This window comes from Acanthaster planci, linkage group LG19 (genome assembly GCF_054643075.1).
Source record: "Acanthaster planci isolate LZ-2023a linkage group LG19, COTS_SCS, whole genome shotgun sequence".
Classification (NCBI taxonomy): Eukaryota; Metazoa; Echinodermata; class Asteroidea; order Valvatida; family Acanthasteridae; genus Acanthaster; species Acanthaster planci.
In genome coordinates this window covers 5,471,285-5,487,461 of record NC_141795.1, presented here as the reverse complement: position 1 = coordinate 5,487,461, position 16,177 = coordinate 5,471,285, and the positions used below count along the sequence as shown (strand labels likewise).

The 16,177-nt window shown below is 39.1% G+C and overlaps 1 protein-coding gene and 1 long non-coding RNA gene across 6 annotated transcripts in view; one reads left to right on the top strand and one right to left on the bottom strand.

Moving 5' to 3' along the window:
- LOC147795973 (uncharacterized) overlaps positions 1 to 16,177 on the bottom strand; it is a 107,792-nt gene that overhangs the window by 70,150 nt on the left and 21,465 nt on the right. The gene's annotated exons all lie outside the window — the stretch shown is intronic.
- LOC110973220 (vesicle transport through interaction with t-SNAREs homolog 1A-like) lies at positions 2 to 12,893 on the top strand. 4 transcript variants are annotated; one of them, XM_087129767.1, is made up of 8 exons: positions 2 to 355; positions 1,541 to 1,599; positions 2,912 to 3,022; positions 3,461 to 3,547; positions 3,654 to 3,738; positions 10,257 to 10,327; positions 10,589 to 10,646; positions 10,847 to 12,893. In XM_087129767.1, the coding sequence occupies exons 1-8, from the start codon at positions 259 to 261 to the stop codon at positions 10,849 to 10,851; spliced, it is 573 nt and encodes a 190-aa protein (XP_086985893.1). In that variant the 5' UTR covers positions 2 to 258; the 3' UTR covers positions 10,852 to 12,893. The 4 variants fall into 4 exon arrangements, with proteins under 4 accessions (XP_086985893.1, XP_022079576.1, XP_022079594.1 ...); XM_022223884.2 differs by having other exon boundaries at positions 10,589 to 10,650; XM_022223902.2 differs by lacking the exon at positions 10,257 to 10,327.

The window sequence follows — 16,177 nt, the reverse complement described above, 5'->3', positions numbered from 1 at the left end:
ATATACATGTATATAGGGAAGCCGTAGGCGTGAGTAGGCTACTGTAGATTTTGTCCAAACATGGAGAATCATAGGTTAGAAAACGGTAAATTTTCACATCTGCAAGCCTAAGATATGCCAGACGATGACCGTGCATATACGGTCTTTTCTTGTAAATAGTCAGTAGCTTTTTTCCGTCAGGAGGCTCCCTGTATCCAAGTTTGATTCGACGTACCGGTACTGCAATCGCTTGACGATCAAGACAACTGAAGTTGCAAAATGGCCTCTGCTGCTATGGAAGAGTTTGAGCATCAGTTTGCTTCCATTTCCGCAGAAATAACGACCAAAATCAACAAAATACCACAGTTAACTGGAAGTAAGTTCACTTACATTGTACTCATGTCGTTCATTCAGGCTTCAGTCATCATCATGCAGTTGTTTTTCATCATCATAATGACCACGTTCATGTATATTTTTAGTATTACATTGTACTTAATACAGGGATTGCACGTCATGTTTTTCAATGGTTCCTTGCCATTGCAAAGTAACGGTTACTGAGTACCGGCTACAAGGGGTCTATTGCCCATATGTCTTACACTCAGCAAATCAGGTAACAACAGTTAACTGGAAGTAAAACAGCCCTGGCCCTGTTAAAAACTGGTATTTCAACACTAAACAGTGGTAATAACCACAGTAGGCCTAACCACATTTAGAGAATTAAATATTTCCAAATAGGTCACTTGGGAGACATTTTGTGGTAAATTTTTCAACATTATGGAGACATCGGTCATTAGGGAGATATTTCAATGTCTCCCTAATGCTCCAGCTACCAAAAGGAGGAAAATTTTTATTGTCCACATTTTGAGAGATGATAAATTAGGGTCTGAAAGGAAAACATGCAAAGTTTGGTTAAGATCGGATTAGGGAATATTGAATTATGGGAATGTCTCCCAAGTGACCCATTTTCGGTAATAGAAATAACTAATATTATGTGTCATGTTTGTTTCATATTTTTACATATAACATGACAAACTCATAATCATAATTTGATGGTTTGCAAAACTTTTGGATGTGTTCAATCAGGCTATTATCTGTTATTGTTCATTGTTAACAATGCCAGATTTGAGTACCCTTATCTATCTGTGTTACACATAAATTGTAAAGCTGTTTCCCCATTGTTTTTGCTGTGTTTATTTTACTGCCCTTTTTCCTTGTTGGGTGCTATTATTTGATAAAGCACTGTCAGTTGATTTTGTACTTTTTTCGTCTTGCCTTTATCGGTTGAGTGGTGCTTTTTTCTAATTCTCAGTGAAGGACAATTGTTCTTGAAGTATTGAAGTTAAAATTGTATATACTTATACATGTGAAGTTGCAAATTTTGTGATAATCATTCTGTGGTGATTTGTTGAAGTACGAAAGCCGGGATAGTAGTCGAATTATGATTATATTGTATTGAAGGACCTGGCCTCAGCATTGACTACCTGTATTTTCAAGTTTCCTCTGTAGACATCACGACTTTATGAAATTTACTAGGTTTGTTTGTCATTGTTGTATCATTTAGATGAAAAGAAACAACTAAGCAGTTCAGCAGAGAGACAGATTGATGAGGCAAGAGAACTGGTAAGAAAATTATCTTACTATTTATTAACTGTACCAGGATGTGTAAAAATGTAGCCAATGCTTAATGATATAAGTAAAATTCCTTCCAATGCTGAACAAAATTAGCAACTGGAATCTTCTTTGAATAATTAATGTGTATACCCTTAATTTAGAAATGTATGTTCTTTTATGTTACAAATTACCGTCAAGTAGATTTAAACATTTAGATAATTGACTACAAGTACATTTACTGCAAGATCTGTTTCCATTCAATACAACTCAAACAGATTTTTAATAGGACTTATTGTATTATCCCCTACTTGTTCATTTTTGCCTATGAGCCTTCAGTCAGTGAAGATTTACACTCAGACATTCAATTACACTTGTGAAATTTAAGAGTTTAATTAGGTAAATCGGTATATATATACACATGCCGCTAAAGTCAGAAGCTGATACATTTTCTGATCTATTTTTAATTTGTATAGAGCCAGTTAGACAGCTTAGGCTTCCAGGTTGTAGCTAACTTTATTTATTAAGTCCTCTGTTTACTCCATACTGAATTGATTAAATAAACTGTGTTCAATCAGCATGTGCTGGAAATAGCACCAGTATTTCTAAATGAAACAAAGGGAAACAGTTAACTAATGCAGACTTTCAGAAGATATTATTTGCGACAAACTTTGATTTTTCTGAATGTAGATAGACTATCAGGTTATCTAACCCACCCATCTGTTGTAGTGTAACAAATAATCAATGTTTGGAGGTGTGTGAAATTAAGGGTAAAACCAAGCAAATACAAACAGCCAAGTCAACACACTTAAATCTTTTGATTTTGTGCATGTTTGTGTTTGTATTTATTTTCAGGTAGTTCAAATAGCATAAATAACAATAGAAAGTAATTGACTGATGGCTTATTTCCACGTTGATGCTTTTCAAACCTTCAAGTTATTATTCATATACATGTACATGTACATGTAAATGTATACTGAAGCTGACATTTGATATTTTTATCTTCAAGTGTTAGGTTCATGTACGTGAAAACAGATATTATTTTATCATTGAAAAGAAAAAATGCTAATGAGAAGTTCTACGAATGTAGGGCCTGTTTGTTTCATAGGATTCAGATCTCGACCAGTGATCCCATTGCTGGATCACTGTATCCATCAGGAAGGTTTTGGTGTCAGTGATGAAACAAACAGGGCCGTAGCATGGTCATTTACAGAGTCAGTACCTTAGATAATGGATTGTATCATTGCTTGAAAGCCCTGCTTCTGCATCATCATGGGTCATTATTTATTCTGTTGTTATTCATTCTTTCTTTTATCATATGTAGCTTGAGCAGATGGATCTAGAGGTGCGAACCATACCATCTTCAGATAGGCAAAAATACAGTACTCGATTGAGAAGTTATGAAGCAGAACTTACCAGACTAGAAAAAGATCTTGTAAGTAACTTGACCAAATTGCCTGCATGTGTATCCCCCCAAATTTTGGCTTTAAAAATGGTGCTCATTTAGTGGTATTCATTTTTGAAAGTTGACTGTACGTGTATTTTGACAAACGTTGGTCAAAGCATAAATGCATTTGCAATTGAGTAGACAAGTAAATTTTTTAACTTTCAAATTCTGAAATAAAATAAAGGTTTTTATATTTCTGGTATGCCCACTGAGTTTAAGAGTGTTGTGTGTCACAAAAATCGTGCACATTACATGAATGTGACAAATGTTGAAATAAATATTCACCTTGGGTTTACAGTTACTGTACATGTACATGGTCACTTTAATACGTTTGCCTCACTCCAAATGTCAAATGCCATTGGTGTTTTTAAACATTCAAGAAATTAACAAATGGAGCCTTTGTTTTTCTTTCATACTTTTCATTAGAGGAAAGCCAAGATAGCATTCCGTGATGGGGATGCTTCAAGAGAAGAGCTTCTAGGAATAGATGATCCAAGGAACTCCGAAGATCAGGTTAGTCCCTCCCTACAGTGTTTAATAATAATGGATAAACATATAGCTTTGTCACATTCAGCTGTATCAATGTACAGGTATTTGTGATTCACTATGTTTATTCCAGAGAGCAAGGTTACTTGATAACACAGAGAGGTTAGAGAGATCTGGCAAGAAACTGGAAGCTGGTTACAGAATGACGATAGAAACAGGTAAATTTTGTGTTTCAGACCTTACAGGCCATCAATTAATATTTGCCAATGGCTGGACATGTATACCTGTACTTATGATAGAAACAGGTGAATGTGAATAGAAACATGTACGTACATGTACCATACCCTACAGTCAGTCTATTATCCCTAACCATGCTGAACCCAACAAGGTTAATAATGACTGGAGATTAATATACAGAGCATATCAAACCAAATGCAACAAAAATTGGTTTTGAATTCTACACTGCCCTCTGGAGTTGTGATAACGGAATTCTTTGGGAGACAATCGCGTAAGCGCAGACAAGATTGCTATAATTTCTTGGGCAGACTAGACAAACATTTTTCGAGCCCAGTCAAAGATTTTGACGTTGGGCCATTATTTCTTGATATGCGTTTTGCCTTTCATGAGCCAGATGGTCAAGGGTGGTGAAAATGACAAAGGTAATTTGGGTGCCGATGGCGACCTGAAAAAAAAGGGAAAGATGATGAAAATTCCCAAGTAAATGTTAGCTTACGCAGCAAGAAGCAAACCAGCACTCCTGCATATAAAGTTACATGTGCAATAAAAATCCCGACAAAATCGACTGCGGTAGCAGTTAATAAACTAAATGAAAAAATCAACCTGTTAACGTCCAACGTGCTGAAATAAACTGATGAAGTTGGTAAACTAAATGCTGCCAAAACTGCACCGCATGAGAACAGATTTCGTTGGTATTGGTCCTACTATGACGAGGACATTTTTCTCCGGCGCAGTATGATATGCGTGGTGCGTATGCCGGTTGGCACCATAAGGATGAATATGATTATGACGATTACAATGAAGTTGCACCGGACATGTGTGGTGACCCCAACGAGGCTTCTCAAGGCAATGATGACACAGTGGGTGGCAGCCATGATGGCAGTTCGTGAATCTGATCATGGCAATGTTGCCAATTGTACCGCGGTTTCGTCGATCCAGAGATCGTATCCTAAGTCGACAAATATCTGAATGAACTGAACATTGCTGAGCAAGAAGATACCGGCTGCCAATAGCTGAGCCGTTGCCAGAAGGAGTGAACAAAATGCTCGCGTCGGATATGGAGTGCAATTTGTTTAAGAAGAATACGGTTGCTATTCTACTCCCTCAAAACTGTACAGCTTTAATCACAGTGAAGGTTGATGAGTTAGCGTGGAGTCTTTTGAAAGGCCCAACAAAGAAATTTGATGAAAGGCTTCAAGCTGTTTGTACAGCTGTTGTGAAGACAGGATGCAATGTCACTAAGCTGGTTAACAAGAAGCAAGACAATTTTGTGGCCAATAAGCTTCTATCAGAGTTTCAGGAAACTGGAACACAATATGTTGATGACCTGGCCACAATGGCCAGGTCTAGTTTGGCTATGCTGGGCCATGCATACCATAGCCCTTGCCTCGGTATAGACGTGAATTACATATGCCTGATGTTGCATGGAAATACAGCAACTTTTTTCCCCACTAACGTTCAGCATAGCAATTACCTGTATGAAAGGAAGGATAATGTCGAGAAACTAAAGACATCAAGCGGAGCAGCCAACTTCAACTGAGTGGCAGTGGTAAATCATACCCCAAGGGTCCACAAAGGCAGTACTCTGGGCACTTTGATGGTTATGGGTATGCATGTGGCCCATCAAGATTTGGCCCAATCTCAGCATGGTACGGTGTACAGGGGCAGACTACCTAACCATTCATACCCTAAGGGACGAGGTACCACAAAAAGAGCTTCCAGTCGTGGGAATGCCTGGAGCTGAACACCTCGAGGTGAGGTAGGCTGTCAACAAGTCTCAGTTTCTTTTGGTGCCGCTGTGATTGATTCTGAAGTCACACGGTTTCAAGCAGGAAGACTGAAACACTTTGTAACACAACGTCAAGCAATCGCTTCTGATGCAGAGATCGTAGAAGCGGTTACAAGTTGTACTATTGTGTTTGAAGGTAGTGTCCCAGAACAGGTTTGCTAACCTGTATCAAAATTCAATATTCAGGAAAAAATGTTTATGAACACAGAGAGAAAACAGCGGTTAGAAAAGGGAGTTGTTGAGGAAGTGTTGCCTATGGATGGGGAATATCTGTCAACTATTTTTCTTGTGCCTAAGAAAAACGGAACATTTTGATTAATTTTAAACCTCAAGAACTTCAACATACATGTCAAATACATCCACTTTAAAATGGCAACCTTTGGCATAGCAATAAAACTGCTATCACCAGGAAGCTTACTGCAGTGTTCCAGTCCATGAATATTTCAGAAAATACCTCAGATTTCTCTGGGATGGCAAAGTGTTTCAGTGTACTTGTTAGCCAAATTGGCTCTCCGCGCCCCTCTTAAATATACAAAGTTGACGAAGCCAGTGTATGCTACATTGGGAGAAGAAAGGAAACAATATCTCAGGATTTTTAGATAATATGTTTATTGGTGCATACACGCAGGATGAATTACAAGCATCTGTTTCACAAGCGTTGCAAACTCTACAAAATTGTGGACTTGTCATAAATTGGGAAAAAATCAGTTCTACGTCCCTGTTAGCAATTAACCCACTTGGGATTTGTGATTGATTCAGACTCAATGACTGTGGCATTACCTCCTGACAAAGTACATGTACATGTAGATACTATCCAACAGATGTGCACAAATACCATATGATGCAAAAAAGTAAGGATACGCAATGTAGCAAAGGTCATTGGGAGTTTAGTGGCCTGTTTTCCAGCAAGTACCTTTTGGTCCTTTACACCACAGGAACTTGGAATATGCAAAAGATGGAGCTTTGCTGTCAAGTGAAGGGAACTGTGATGTACAAATGTCAATTACTGGCTTGATGAAACTGGATCTCAAGTGGTAGTTGACCAACGTTATAGGTCAAGAGAAACCCATTGCCATGAAAAACCCATAAATATCCCCGATATCAGATCCATCAATTGAAGGCTGGGGTGGAACTTGTGATGAGACCCAAACAGGTGGACAGTGGACTAGAAATGAAAAAATGCATCACATCAACTTCTTGGAGCTCTTAAGAGCATTTTATTGTTTTGAAATCCTTCAAAACGGAATTGCTGGAAAACATGTCCACTTACTGTCAGACAATACTACAGTAGTATCCTGTATCAATTACATGGGTGGAAGACAACCACACCTCAGTGCCCTTGCTTCAGAATTGTGAGAATGGTGTGTTGCTTTGAATATATGGTTTTCAGCAGGACACTTAGCCGGTACTTGCAATATTGCAGCAGACTTTAAAAGTCGGCACTTCAATTATAGAGGGGAATGGTCTTTGAATAAGTCTTTGAAAGATGCAACAGAGTTTTTGGCACCCTGGAAATTGACCTTTTTGCCTCTCGTTTGAATGCTAAATGTACAAGATATGTTTCCTGACAAAAGGATCCACAAGCTGACTTTGTTGACAGTTTTTCTCATTCATGGTCAGATTTTTATGCCTACATTTTTCTTCCATTCAGTGTAATTGGGAGAGCTTTGCAGATAGTGCAGATGGAGAGGTGCAGAGCATTGATGATTGTACATTTACCTTACTGGCTATCCCAGCCTTGGTTCACCCTGCTCACAGACCTCTTGACCCAAGTATCAGTACTCCTACCGAGACAGATACACTGTTAACATTGCCGTTAAGCGAAAAACTACATCCTCTCCAGAAGAAACTAAGATTGATAGCAAGACTGTTACCAGGCGAGCCTACCGAAAGGCTCAGTTGTCCAACGTGCAACAAGCATCATGCTTAATGCGTGGAAGTCAGGGAAACATCGACAGTATTAAGTTTATATCAGAAAGTGGCATACACAGGACTCCCGTGGCCTGGAAAAGTCATGGAAATTTGTTTTTGTTTTCCAGGCCTGGAAAAGTTATGGAATTTTTCATACGCTGTTTACGATTTCTATTATCAGAAATAAGTGCATAAAATGCAGGATTGTATTCACAAATTTAGAAGTCCGAATAGTCCAAGAAATTGCCTTATTAGCCTGTTGGGTCATGGATTTTCATAATTCGGTCATGGAAAAGTCATGGAATTTCATTGTCCTGTAGCTACAAGAACCTTGCATACATTTTGTGAGCAGAGGGAGGTTGATTGTGTTAAACCAGATGTCAATGTAGTCATTGACTTCCTCACAATGCTGTATGATCAAGGTTTAGGATGAAGTGCTATCAACACTGCATGCAGTGCACTTTCTCAGATCATAGTATGGAAAGGTGTCGCATCCTTGAGTGATTAAATTCGTCAAGGCTGTTTTCAATTTGAGACCACCTGTACCAGTGTACATGCATTCAGACACATACATGTACATGTAGGATGTTGCAGTGCTGTTAAGATTTTTGCAGTCCTTATCTCCAGTCAAACAGAAATCACATCACTTAAACAACTAACTTTGAAATTAGTGTCACTGATGGCATTGCTTGTAGCTGTAAGAGCTCAGACACTGTCAGTCTTGGATCTGAAGACCATGACAATGACCAAGTCAAAATTTTGTTTGAAGATTGGAGCAGCAGCTCTCAAACAGTGTAGACCAGGGTATGCCCCACCTCCAGTGGAGTTGCTGGACTATCCAGTGGATACACGCCTGTATATTCTCAGAGTTTTGGTAGAAAATATTCACCGTACTGCCCCTTTAAGACAGGGTGAATCCAGGCTTTTCATAAGCTACACGAAACCTCACAATCATGTGACGCCATCCACAATTGGAACATGGATTTTTACTGCCATGGCTAAAGCAGGCATAGACACATCAGTGTACAAGGCCCATAGTGACGTGCAGCTGCTACATCACAGGCATTAAAAGTAGGGGGAAACATTCCACAAATTCTCAAAACAGCAGGTTGGTCAAATGCAGGTACATTTGCAAGATTCTACAAGAAAGATGTGACATCTGCGTCAACCATAGGAGAACATGTTTTAGCAGGTGTGTGCAAATATATGAACTTCAGGCTAGTAGACCACCTACATGTATATTCACAGACGTTTTACTCTTACTGGGTAATTCAGGTAATTTGTGGCATGTGTTTAATGTTTTGCTCACAGGTGGAGGGGTTTAATGTAAACTTTCATGTTTTTTCTATATAAATTTGAACACCCTAGAGTAAGAACCAGTTTGTTTTGAGGAATTTTCTGCCATTTCACATTTCTCTTGTTTTCATGTTAAAGCAGACTGTTGTTTTTCTCTGAGTATTGGAGCTCAGTTGTAGGACCTGTTAGTGCCCTTCTAAAGAGGTTTTCTCCTCTGAGTGGTTCTGAAAGAAAATTTTTCTTGCCAATAAACGGAACAAAACAAATTGGAAGGAACATGATTATCCTTGGCTTTGTTTTCTTTGTGTTTTTTACGGGACAGCTCAAGTTGGCTTTGAAGTCCCAGAAGAAACTAAGATTGATAGCAGGAGTAATTCCTTACATGTATATCTCAACTCCATAGGGCAGTGTAGAAATGAAAAAGTAAACAAAACTTACCAGAAGTTGAAGTTTGACTGAAGTTCTACACTGCTCTCTGAAGGTGATATAATGAATTAGATCCACACCCTCCCTCCCATTGAATTGTAAGCAGATCTAGGCTGGATCTGTCGTGTATTTGTTAAATTCTGGTCTGCGCTGGCGCAATCGTCTCCCATGTAATTCCTTATATCACCTCCAGAGAGCAGTGTAAAACTTCAATCAAACCTCAACTTCAGGTAAGTTTCAAAAATTTTTCAATTTTGTTTTAGTTTTACACCAAATGACTAGAAGCACATTAAAGCCACAAATTCTCTCTTTCCAATGATATGTTATTTATTTACAAAACGTAATAAACGGCTAACAATCATTCTTTTTGGACAATGGGACAAAGTGGGCTTAGGAGTTGGGACCAAGATTCAGTTAGAAATGCCAGCATAAATCCTTTTCAATTCTCCCTCTCTTCTATGAATGACTGTACTGAATAGGCCAGATGTGTTCATAATGCAGTCATGTGAATCGTTACATGATATCTTAATGGTTAAAATATTTGCAGAGAGACATGCTACAAAAGACAACGGTAAGTTGTCATTATTATTAATAAGTTCACTTAACTTCCAATAGCATAAGATGCCCTGGTGATTTAAAAGTCCAAAACTTGGTCCCAAGCCCACTTTGCCATCCATGACCGTGTGCAAATAAATAATACATCATTGGAAAATGGGCATCTGTGACTTTAAGGTGCTACTGATAATTTTGGTGTTAAACTAACACAATCTTTGAGAAATTCTAAATAATTTTTGTTGCATTGTTTTTATACACTCTGTGTAGGTCATGAGGTTTGACTTTTTAAGTCATTGTACTGTCATGTGAATCAAGTTTGAATTGAGCATTGGTTTTGCACCTATCTTAGGCAAGAGAAGAAAGTTTTTGGTTCTATCATATAGTTTGGCAAAGTCTAACATCCTTACTCCTACAATGCAGCAAACACTCTGAAGATATTATATTATTATTACTACATGTACTTTTTTAATGCATTATGGAAATGCTTCCATACTTTGACATTAATTTGGATATTTGTTTCAGAGGAACTTGGTCAAGGCATTCTTGAAAATCTTCACAAAGACCGTGAGAAAATTCAGCGGTCAAGAGCAAGAGTAAGGGATTCTCAAGTAGATTTTGATTGATTGAAATTGATTTTTAAAATCTTTGAATTGAAGTTTCATTTGGTCATTGAATTATTGCTATTCTTTTGAAATCCCGAATGTGGTGGAAGGAGCAGACATCAATATGTAGACTAAACACTCTGTTGAAGTTTACAGTACCCTTTTTTGTATTGGTATACCATCAGTAACACAATCTGTAAGCCTAGGATTGGCCTTATAAAATTATTAATTTATTACATTTCTTCCCATTAGTTACGCGAGACAGATGCTGGTGTTGGTCAAAGCTCACGTGTCCTGAGTGGAATGATGCGTAGGTAATATTTTCATTTTCCTACTTGTAACTTAAATTACCTAACCCATACTGAAAGACCAAAACCCATATCATACTACATGTATGTATTAATTCCAAGTCCGAATTATTTCCAATTCTGTCACAACACTGATTTACTACAACTAAGCCGAAAGTTGTAATCAACTATTTGTTTTGTCTGTTTTTTCCCTTGTATGCAGGATAATTCAGAATCGTATACTGATGGTATTTCTTGCCATAGTGTTCCTTGCAATCATCATCATTATTATTTATTTTATGGCCAAAAAGAAATAACTTCCCAGACGTACACAGACAAAAATGGAACTTGTCTTCAGCCAGGACATACTCACTTGTGTGACTGTGATTAAATTTATGTTAGAATAAAACTTTGGTGTAGTCATAAATGTTTGAGACCCTTCAAACAACACGTAATTCAATAGAATCATGCCTTGTGGGCAATTGCCCCCTCAGATGTGAAAATGCTAAAAATAGTTTCCAATGTAGAAGCACCTGTCACTGGTTTTATATGCCATAATACTGCATATGAAATGGTGATGTTGGAGCTATCATAAGACTATTATAAGACTTGTTCCTGCCCCCTCTTCTGAAGTCTAGAATTGATATGGAATTCCGTGAAACCAGTCAACTTTAGTTCTTGGAAAATAAACTCTTGCCTTCCCTAGTACATTAGCATTAATTTCCAATACACACACACAGATGAATGGTCATTTAAAAGATACCAACTTTACCACACAGTGCTCTGTCTGGTTCGGTCACTGATGAGAACACTGATGAGGTGTATATACACGTACATGTACTTGGCCCATAGAGGACTGTACATAGATGCTGTGGGGACATATGGTGTGGGAACATATGTTTGTCCCCACAACTCAGTCTTCACTTTCGTAACAAAAGTAATTGGTCTCATCAACCTGTAGCATCCTGGGCTGTTACTTGGCAAATGTATTTACAGGTAGACTAAAGTCATCTTTGGAAGGAAACCAACATTCAAAGTCACTCTAAAAATGTTTTGAAAACATGGATACATTAAATGTAATAAACTTTGTGGGTTCAAGACAATGCTTACCTTTGTAGATGTAACTTATCGTAGTCTTCCAGCCATTCTGTGACAGTCTTTTGCTAGATTTTCATGTTTGAACAAAACAGTCATCTAGGCAAGTCAGTAAAACAAGGGCTTACAGGTATGTTACATTCAAACCAAGCATAGTGTATATCAAGAAATACCCTGTGATAACATTCAGGAAAAGGTAAGGACTAAATTGCATATATTCATTGAGATTGTGAAATTATAATGAAATATTTTTCTGTGTGTTTTACCCCTGATAAAATGAATCTCGGTACAACATTGTCAAATCAACAGAATGATGAAGATTCTTGGCATTCCTTCCAGGAATTCATTCACAATGATATGATCTTGTTGCATTGATGAAGTGGTCATGGAAATCTAAATCTGAGCCAAACACAGTCCTTTGTTTTGAAATCGTTGGTGACATCCTGTTAATTAACAACAGGAAAACAATGCCTGCTGGAATATGATTGAATTGTGTAGTACCTGTATAGGTGGTTCAATAATTCTTGTGAAGTTTATGTTTGGTTAATACCTTGGAAAAAGTGATCAACATATTATGTGTATTTTAAGAACTCAAAATGTGACTAAAAGAATCATCAGAACCTCCTGCATGTGTATGTTGTAAAATTATTTGTACACTTGTTATTGGGACCTAGACGTACGGACTTGTCTCGACCTCAGTTTGTGCTTGTATGATGTCATGCTTTTGATGACGTCGTGGAGATTTATGTACTGAACTATACGTTTAATACTACATGAACTACCTTCAAGACATAACATTCCAAAAGTTTCCCAGTCTCACGCTTTTCTCTGCTGGGGAGGAGTTCCAGCCACTGGGAAGACTAATGTATACGGTCTTTACATAGTGGTAGTAAAGTCTAGTATAATGTCTTTGCATCAAAACACTAACCGACGAGCGTGTTTATGACTATATTGAGACGATTTTACCCACCCGTAGTCTACCGTGTATCGTGCATGGCAGTACGTAAGAATGTACATTTTTTGTTTAGAGCAACAAGTATTTTCTGTAATCATAACTGTACATAGTTGTACTATGTGTTGTTAATATGTAGATTCCCATTAGCTGTATCGAGGCATGCTGTTTATTTATAGTTTTCACTGCTGGCGAAAATAAACATTTAATGCATGGATTTAAATTCAGTGTTCTTGCTCCCGTGAATAGGGCCTACTCTACAAATTAGGCTCCGAGGAAACAATCTCCTCATAGTTTTCTTTTTAAGACGGCAACTGTAGCATGTGGAAAAAAAGACAAATGTGCTATATTAATCAGCAACAAGAAGACATGCGTTAAATCCTATGGTTATCTGGCTAATGAAATGACCAACTTTCGCCAATGAAAATCTCAAAATGTTCTACCGCACCACCGCCACAGAATATCAGTCAATCAGAGCAGTTAAAAAGTCATACTGTCCGGATAATGACGGAGGTTGTCGGTCAAATTTTGTCAGCTGACTTAGCAAACAATTGTCAGTGTGTAGTGTTTACTCCAGTGTTATGAGCTGATCAACTTCAGCGTATAAGCTCAAGTGGATTCAGCCAGAAGCCTGCAGGTGCCATTTTTTCAGCCGAAGTTAGGGGCAAGTTAGATTAAGGACCATATTTAACCATAGTTTGACAACCTGAGATCGAACGCGCGCTAGTCGACAAATCGGACTAGTTTAGTCAACTATTCGCGACTAGCCTATCGAGTTCGCATCGTTGGTTGCCATAAATCGTTTTTACTAGCCAGTGCAGAGAAGACCAGTTACAAAACAAATGCTGGAAAAACAGTATGATACTAGTAAATGACCATTTTCACTTTTTGGGGGCTATATTGCCCTTCCTGGGGCAAACTTTTTTACCCTTCAGCGTAACGGCCTGACAACGCTTGACAAGAGTCGTTCGCACTTCAACTTCACTGCACATGAGCTTGGTACGTCACGTTCCAACCACAAGTTAACTAGTGGTCCATGATCGAACTTGCCCTAGGATAGCAGACGCCAGTTGATTGGTCAAAATCAGGCGGACGTCTTGCATAATTAATCGTGGGATCTGCACGCATATATTAGACGTGTCGAAAGGGGCGTTTATTACGTAGACTAGTAGGAGGCCGGAAAGGAAGTGCCACAAGGCAGCCACAGTTATAAGCGATTTCCTAGCCCCTGGTTTATGGGGATTTGAGCTGCCCCATTTCAAGTGTTAACATTGCAACGCATTGGGTGGCATGAATTGGTAATTGATTCATTGCGCACTTGCTACTTGACCAACCTCGTTCAAACAAACATTTTTTTAAAGCGAAAACAGATCGGACAATCTACAAGAGAAATTATTAAAAAAACCGATATAAAGGCCGTGTAAGGGCGGTGAGAAGTAATAGCTGCATAGAACTAGCTGCGCAAACCAGATCGCGATTCATACATTACGTATTCTCAAATGCTCAGCTCTGTGAAGTGGACGGTTTGTGGAAAAGATCTGTGAAAATTGTGGATCAGTGTTTTATTTTTCATTGACTTAATATTCTTAAGACTCCTTTTAGTGGTGATCATCTGTGGTAGAAAATTTCCCCGAAGTCATCGGCTTACCTCCCCACACCCCCCCAAGTTGAATGGAGAAGGTCCTAAGATGGTGAAACAATGATGGGTTTCTCAAGTGCAACTTTTTATCAATGTCTACTGTAGTTTTTTTCTCTGTTCCGAAACCTAATTGGGGGCATAGAGTAATGGAATGGATAAGGGGACATCAGAAAGTAACGCAGGAAGGAAGCAAACATCACCCAAATATATTCTGTCGTAAGTTTCTAAAATTTACGGAGCGTTACCAGCCTTTTCCTTCTTGAGTCGAGTCCTCTGATGACGGACTCGAATCGAGTCGAGTCATTTATTTGCACTGGCTCGAGGCAAGTCATTTAGTCATCTGTTGAGACCCTAGTCGAGTTGCCAAAATTGTGACTCGGGTCAGACCGGAGTCGAGTCAATATTCTGGTCAATACAACTCAACTCAAGATCTCCAAGAAATGGACGCGAACTCAAACCGATGTACCAAAGGGACCCTATGGATCACGTATTACTGCAGCCTAGCCAAGTAATTCGGAACAAGCTGTGGAGGAATTCCTCCCGGTTTGCTCAGACAGAGCACTACAGCCAGCCACTTGACCTAATCGTATTGCAGGTAACCAGACAATAATTGTGAAGTATAGTAAAATTATGTAACATTGACCGGAAAGCAGACTGTTAGGGGCGTGCATGTGTTAGGGGCCCAATAGAGAAGCATGGCTTGAGCAAAGGAAAAGGTAGAGGCTGAAGAGCCAATGTTACGCGTAATTGGTAGCACTGTTTGTCTCCCATGTAAACGCTGCCCCTACCTATGAATTGGAAGAGCATAGAGTTTTCACTGCGACGTTGGAGATCCTTGATCGTAAGACTAGAAAGGTGAGCATGAGGATTAGCGTAAGGTCATGTGTGTCGCCATGCAAACACTTTCTTCACGCCTTTAATGTCGAATGAGAGTTGCTGGAGTTTTTCGCAGCCTTTTTTGCCTATACTTGGGCTCTTTTAACAGATGTGTGAATTACCTCTCCAGGGATTGGGAAGAAAGTTAAAGCCATGCAAAAACTATCTGACACTCTCAGGAACGGGAGGAACGTCTCAAAAACGACCAAAATGAAGATATATAACTCTTTAGTTGTCTCCATGCTACCTGCAGAAACACGTGCTCTTACAACTACGGCTTCTAAACGCCTGTACGTATTCGATATGAATGCCCTGAGGCGACTGGGATCGTGTCCGATGGTCAGACCATGGTCAGGCTTAGTTCGTAAGACGCCACCCGGCTACGCACCAGCCTACTGCCAGCATCGTAATTAGCCATGCATCGTCAACTTCGCTGATTTGGCCATGTTTGAGGGCTTCCTCTTTCCTCTGTCGTAAAGCAACACTCCCGTAATTTGGCGTTGTGGTGATGGTGATGATGCCACTGAGACGGAGGATGACGCTGATGATGTCGATCTGTTGTTATGCAGTCGGCATATATACTTCATGTGTGCTAACAGTGAAACACAAAAGTATGCCCCCGAGCGTCGTCGGCAAAACGGTATTAAACAAACATAACCACACCGCGCAAAAGGAGAACAAAGAGTTTCAAAATACATAACAAAGATATTTTACAATAAAATTTAATTTCACAAACTTGTTGGGCGTCGATCTTTTCAACTTGTAGCGTGGGGTATTCACTTTTATGGTACTCGAATTCACCGAGGGGATATTATTCAAAGGCCATATTTTCACTATAGGGTCTTATCTTTGATGCAGAGAAAGCGAGAAGGCTACTCCAACTCGTTCCACATTGCTGACTCCGATCATTCCGTTCACCCTTTCCTCCCACACCCTAAAAATTCATGAAACAGTTCGCCGGGTCACGAGACCGTAACGGTATACGCTTCGTG

Bases quoted from the DNA above. Each gene is read 5' to 3' on its own strand.
- LOC110973220 (XM_087129766.1), top strand. From the start codon at position 259: ATGGCCTCTGCTGCTATGGAAGAGTTTGAGCATCAGTTTGCTTCCATT. The intron at 356-1,540 runs GTAAGTTCACTT...TGTATCATTTAG, and splicing joins AATACCACAGTTAACTGGAA to ATGAAAAGAAACAACTAAGC. The intron at 1,600-2,911 runs GTAAGAAAATTA...TATCATATGTAG, and splicing joins TTGATGAGGCAAGAGAACTG to CTTGAGCAGATGGATCTAGA.